Genomic DNA, 6,614 nt, shown 5'->3' with positions numbered 1-6,614 from the left:
TTATATGATATTTTTGAACAAACAACAATAAGTTGAATCAAATGAGTAAGCTATACCAAAAAACCCCAACGTTTTACGGATGGGTAGTGATGGGAAGAAAATACATATATAAAAGAAAACAAAGTACACTTATAAAACTATTTCTTGAATGGTAGTCGTTTGTTTGCGTTTTCAGTGCTTTTATTTTCACAGGAAATAATTTTAACGGAAGTTTAATTGCTGTCACATGGTCATCACTTGACAGAAGAATGATTTCACACAGGTTGCAGAAGCTGCCGTAACCCAAGCTTACTGAGTGTAGCTCACTTCCGTTCTCTGACAGAAACAAGAGCGCCCCTCGCAACTCCGGAGGACGCATTGTTCTCTCTGCAAGACCAGAGTCATGTGATCGTGACGAATAAGTCTAAGTAAGTAAATGATACTTCCAGCCATCAAGGAGCAAGGGCAGAGGAATTGGTTTCCACCAGACGGGGACAAAGATCAATGCTCGTTTTTAAATGCAGTACTGCCAAACCCACAGCCATCCAATATTGATTCTCTGCATTATTCTGAAGTCGTTCCACAATTTGTAGATGCAGTTTTTATTTGTTTGTTTGTTTGGTTTCTCGTTTTTTTTATTTTTGCAGATTGGTGACCCTCTGTTCATCTTTATGCCTGACAAAATCTCCCAGCTTAAGATGCTCTTTTTACACCCGGTCTGTTACTGACCTGTGCCAGTTAACATACATAGATAGATGGCTTAAAAGGAGGCATACAGAGCCTTTATTCCCCCAGCTGTGTATTTTAATTAGGAAGTCATCAAATGACAGTATTATTTTAGTTTTGAAGACTTTATGTCCCAAATTATTATTGACTGTGATTTTTATTTATTTATTTTTCACTCTGATGCCTCAGATTTTTCTTGGTATGATTCACTGTTGCTTGGTGGCAAAGATATTCGATTCTTATGAGAAACATTGGGACAGGTGTCCAGTAGAAATGCACACATTATGAGATATCCTGAGAGGTACTTGTTCTGTCTACTTTGCTGTTTAACTTACTTTTCTTCATCTGCTGTCTGCCTTTCAGAGAGAATGGAGAAAACAAGAACAATGACAATTTTAAAAGATAAGTAGACACATATTTATTCTATGACTGTATCAGAACTCTGATCGGTAACTCTTCTTATTTATTTAATTTTTTGTTATTATCTTTATTTAACTTTCAGTGAAGAGACGAAGGACGAAATAGCAAATGCTGTAAACTCATTAGAAAAAGATAAGTGTATGATTACTTTATATTATTATGGCAACTCCTCCTGAAACCAGCAGGTTTTGTAGTTGCTGAAATCATTTATTGACTTTCCTCTTGTCTTGTTTTTCTCTTTTTTGTTATTGTCTGTTATTGTCTTCTTTCCTTTTAACTTTCAGAGAAGAGAGCGAAACAGCATGTGCTGTAAACTCTCATTATAAAAAGATAAGTCTACATTTATTTTATATTATGATCACAACTGTTGGAAAATGGAAAAGCATAGCAAAAAGTGCTTCTATGAGTGAGCGTGAATGGGTGAACGAGGTAAATTGTATTGCTATTTCAGCAGTCCAGCTTACTTACATCTATAGTGAGATGGTACAACAAGTTTCACATCTTATGTTATATGGCAGTGATAAAGTGTAGTATAAAAACTGTTTAACAAGATCGTATTAATGATTTCATTATATAGCTACATGATTACTGTCTGTGAGTTATAGTTCCTAGAATTGTACACATTTGTCCTGCAGCTGGGTAATTATCATGTTTAAATTTTGCCAGAACCACATCAATCTGAATGCAACAGCTGTGCAAATACCTGCAAGTAAATATACACAAATATGTAATTTTATTTAAATGTGTATGATTATTTTATTGGTATATTATTGTTTATTACTTTTGTTTTTTTATATTTGCTATTATATTTGTTTATTTTATGTGAATTAATAGGGTAATATAACCAAGAAAATGAAGTGCTAGAGTAGCAATATAACATCAAGTTTACACACATTAAAGTTAGGAGGTATTTTAAAAGTAGGGTGGAAGTTAGAGAGATTTGGGATCTCAAGTGCATCCCTTTGTTTACAAAGTAACTGAGTAATGCATTCCAGTGATCATCAGACAGTAACACAGCATGCTGAGATGGAGGAAAGAACAATAATGAAAGTAATGCTCTTATTAGTATCCAATAATTATTACAATTTATTCATTATAAGAATCAAAAGGGTTTATGGAAATATTTATGATGGACCACAAAACCCATGGAATCACAGTCATTCGGTTGTTTGATGGGTGTTTCGTAGGCCATGAGATTGATTGTTTATCCACAGTGAATGAGAAACAATTTTTGAGTGACTTGATTGAGTTTGGCAAAGCAGTGATTGTTAAAAGAATTAACAAGGCACACAATGTTATCATCATCTGAAGAAGCTGAAGAAATATAAATAAAACTTGAATATAAGAGAATCATCACTAAAGCATGTGGCATAGATTGTTTTGAGAGCATTTTTAAGCCTCACTGAAAAACAACATGCATGGCGACTTGTTCAGTTAGGCAAAACAATTATTCCAAGGCATGACTAAAAGAGTGCCAGCAGCTCCTCCCAGTCTAACTAAACAATAAATAAAAACAATACAGCACTCTGTCTGTGTCTGGCTGAGGGATTTCCATCCTTCTCTCTTCATTTTTCAGTTTTTCATGTGTTTGTAGAGACTGGTAGTGTCCCACAGTATCAGAAAGCCTTCATACACAATCCAGTTTTGGCCGATTACACAAACAACTGACAAATTCTAAATCTCTTTTATTTTGTTTATATTGAAAGATGCACAACTCAGATACGAGTACATCAGTCTTTCTAGCTGCATTGGTAGACACAATAGTATGACATGTTGTCTCTGAGATGGTGAGCTCAGCTTCAGAACTCCATCAGATGTGTGTATGGTCCATTGGTGTCAAGCTTCAGCACTTGTCTGTTACCATAGGTCCCGTGTTTTACTGTCACTTCAGCGCTGCTCTCAGCTACAGCAGCATTCAGCTCCTTCTCACACAGAGCAACGAATGCGCTGTACAGTCGCAGCCCATCCTCCTTGCTGATGTTGTTGTGGTACTGCATGCCTCTGCCTTTGGCCTTTCCTCCCAGCGTGGCCTGAGGGACAATCAGCAAACTCCCGGGAAGGTCCAACACTGACACCATCTTCCCAGAATCCGATTCGCTCAGCCGCAGGTTCAACAGCGTGGACACTGGACAGAGCGAGGACACAACTTTTTTTATCATCTGTGGAGGGATTCACAGGGAAGCAGGGGTTCACTATTTAGAACAAAGAAAAAAGTAAAAAATTCACTGACCCATCTTGGGTAGGATGTCATCTGTGGCTCCTTTGAAGAAGCAGATGTAGATCACCATCCCTCTTTCAATCTGAGAGTACAGATAAAAGCAGAAATGTTAAATACAGTAAAAATTATGTCCTTTCTCCAAGATGTTGCATCATGTGCAACACATATAAAGTCAAAATAAGAAAAGGTCTGACACACACATCCGTGAATCAATATATACATTACTTTGTATTTCTGAACTAGTAATTGATATTGATTTTGTCAATATTTACTTAATGTCTTTGTTTTATATTGATAGCTTTTTAAGCATATTATCAGTATTGCTAGCACTGATTGGTTTATGTCTGCAAAGCAGTGATAAAGAATGCGTCTCTCACCTGGACAAACTGAGCTTCGGAGTGTTCATCTGCTGGTTTCACCTGCAGCCTGGCCTGCAAACACTGCTGCAGTACCGTCCGGGCCACCGGATTGCAGCCTTTCTCCGTCATTACTGCCAGGCTTTAACTCCTGTCTCCTTTGTTTATACGTCTTAACAATCTCCACTTTTCAAAACAGTGCTTTAGCGTCCAGGAGAAACTGCTTAACATGTATAATATTAACTAACCGTCTCTCCCTAAAAGCGCTAAACCTCTCTAACACCTGAGAGAAATGAATGAGAAAAAAATGTGACCCATATAACCCACTTCCGTGTCGACATTGGCTGTAACTGTTCAGAAATGTTCACGACTGCGCGCTACTTTCGCATACCGTCCTTACCTACTTGCCTTTTTCCTCTGTGTCGTCTTTAAACGGACTTTTCAGCACCTTTCACCACTCAGAGAATTAGTTCGGAGTTTCAGGATCAAAATAGGTGAGAAAAAATAAAGAATAAATTTTTTTTTTAATCCCCTGTTGTTGATACGTGTTTCATAATATATATATATATTAAAGACCTGTCCCTCCATAGGGTATCAGGTTACTGTATGAAAATAACATATTTTCATCTGTGTATCTTTTTTTTCTGTAATTGTTGAAATCTCCCATTCATTCACTGCTTTGCTTTATGCTGCCCTCTGCTGTTCAAACTATTTATGAATTTACAAGTGCTGTTTATTCCTTAATGTGAACATCATCAGTGAAGCAGCAGTCTTACAGAAACTTATCAACATCTACATTAAAGACTGTAGAGATATGGCCACCTGTCTTTGACTCTCAGCACGATCTTGCTGGAAGAGTGGGAGGAGAGGCTAATGCATATCCCAAGGTAACTCCAGACACCTTTGTGCAGAGATTATTCTGCAAGGCATCGCTAGTACTCCATGGAGGAGCCACATGCATCGAAATAAAGAATTCTGTCTTTGAATAATGAATTGTACAATAAATTATGCCTTTGTACATTCATTTACAAATACGTTTTTAAATAATTTTATTTATTCAGACATTACTAAATGAATTTATTATTTAACAATTTAATTTAAAATAAAAACTATTTTTATAAAAATGTTATTAAAAATTATATATATATATATATATATATATAAAAAACACCCAGCACGCCCCTGCGGGCGGTTTATCCTTCAAGCTCGGGTCCTCTACCAGAGGCCTGGGAGCTTGAGGGTCCTGCGCAGTATCTTAGCTGTTCCCAGGACTGCGCTCTTCTGGACAGAGATCTCCGATGTTATTCCCGGGATCTGCTGGAGCCACTCGCCTAGCTTGGGAGTCACCGCACCTAGTGCTCCGATTACCACGGGGACCACCGTTACCTTCACCCTCCACATCCTCTCGAGCTCTTCTCTGAGCCCTTGGTATTTCTCCAGCTTCTCGTGTTCCTTCTTCCTGATATTGCTGTCATTCGGAACCGCTACATCGATCACTACGGCCGTCTTCTTCTGTTTGTCTACCACCACTATGTCCGGTTGGTTAGCCACCACCATTTTGTCCGTCTGTATCTGGAAGTCCCACAGGATCTTAGCTCGGTCATTCTCCACCACCCTTGGGGGCATCTCCCATTTTGACCTCGGGACTTCTAGGTTATACTCGGCACAGATGTTCCTGTACACTATGCCGGCCACTTGGTTATGGCGTTCCATGTATGCCTTGCCTGCTAGCATCTTGCACCCTGCTGTTATGTGCTGGATTGTCTCTGGGGCATCTTTACACAGCCTGCACCTGGGGTCTTGCCTGGTGTGATAGACCCCAGCCTCTATGGATCTTGTACTCAGAGCTTGTTCTTGTGCTGCCATGATTAGTGCCTCTGTGCTGTCTTTCAGTCCAGCTTTGTCCAGCCACTGGTAGGATTTCTGGATATCAGCCACCTCCTCTATCTGCCGGTGGTACATACCGTGCAGGGGCCTGTCCTTCCATGATGGTTCCTCGTCTCCCTCCTCTTTCTTGGGTTTCTGCTGCCTGAGGTATTCACTGAGCACTCGGTCAGTTGGGGCCATCTTCCCAATGTATTCTTGGATGTTCCTTGTCTCATCCTGGACTGTGGTGCTGACACTCACCAGTCCCCGGCCCCCTTCCTTCCGCTTAGCGTACAGCCTCAGGGTGCTGGACTTGGGGTGAAACCCTCCATGCATGGTCAGGAGCTTTCTTGTCTTTATGTCAGTGGCTTCTATCTCCTCCTTTGGCCAGCCTATTACCCCAGCAGGGTACCTGATCACGGGCAGGGCGTATGTGTTGATGGCCCGGATCTTGTTCTTACCATTCAGCTGACTCCTCAGGACTTGCCTGACCCTCTGCAGGTACTTGGTGGTTGCAGCCTTTCTAGCGGCCTCTTCATGGTTCCCATTTGCCTGCGGGATCCCCAGGTACTTGTAACTGTCCTCTATGTCTGCAATGTTGCCTTCTGGTAGTTCAATCCCCTCAGTTCTGACTACCTTCCCTCTCTTTGTTACCATCCGACTACACTTCTCCAGTCCGAACGACATTCCAATGTCATTGCTGTATAGCCTGGTAGTGTGGATCAGTGAATCGATGTCTCGTTCACTCTTGGCATACAGCTTGATGTCATCCATGTACAGGAGGTGGCTGACAACTGCTCCGTTCCGTAGTCGGTATCCGTAGCCAGTCTTGTTAATGATCTCACTGAGGGGGTTCAGGCCTATGCAGAACAGCAGTGGGGACAGAGCATCTCCTTGGTAGATCCCGCACTTGATGGTAACTTGTGCTATGGGCTTGGAGTTGGCCTCTAGTGTTGTACGCCACATCCCCATTGAGTTCCTGATGAAGGCTCTTAGGGTCCCATTGATCTTGTACAATTCTAGGCATTCCAGTATCCAGCTGTGGGGCA

The 6,614-nt window shown here is 40.8% G+C and overlaps 1 protein-coding gene across 1 annotated transcript; it reads right to left on the bottom strand.

Annotated features, from left to right (window-relative positions):
• Positions 1–2,164: 2,164 nt before the first annotated feature.
• On the bottom strand, positions 2,165–4,049 carry dtd2 (D-aminoacyl-tRNA deacylase 2). The gene is made up of 3 exons (XM_086275666.1): positions 3,721–4,049; positions 3,356–3,425; positions 2,165–3,250 (listed from the first exon to the last, which is right to left on the bottom strand). The coding sequence occupies exons 1-3, from the start codon at positions 3,829–3,831 to the stop codon at positions 2,925–2,927; spliced, it is 507 nt and encodes a 168-aa protein (XP_086131792.1). The 5' UTR covers positions 3,832–4,049; the 3' UTR covers positions 2,165–2,924.
• Between the last annotated feature and the right edge of the window lie 2,565 nt (positions 4,050–6,614).

The sequence above is a fragment of the Aulonocara sp. 'chitande type north' Nkhata Bay genome, linkage group LG19, assembly GCF_057382095.1.
Source record: "Aulonocara sp. 'chitande type north' Nkhata Bay isolate Kocher_YH1m ecotype deep benthic linkage group LG19, A_spYH_male_GT1.1, whole genome shotgun sequence".
Taxonomy (NCBI): Eukaryota; Metazoa; Chordata; class Actinopteri; order Cichliformes; family Cichlidae; genus Aulonocara; species Aulonocara sp. 'chitande type north' Nkhata Bay.
This window is presented reverse-complemented; position numbering and strand designations above follow the sequence as displayed.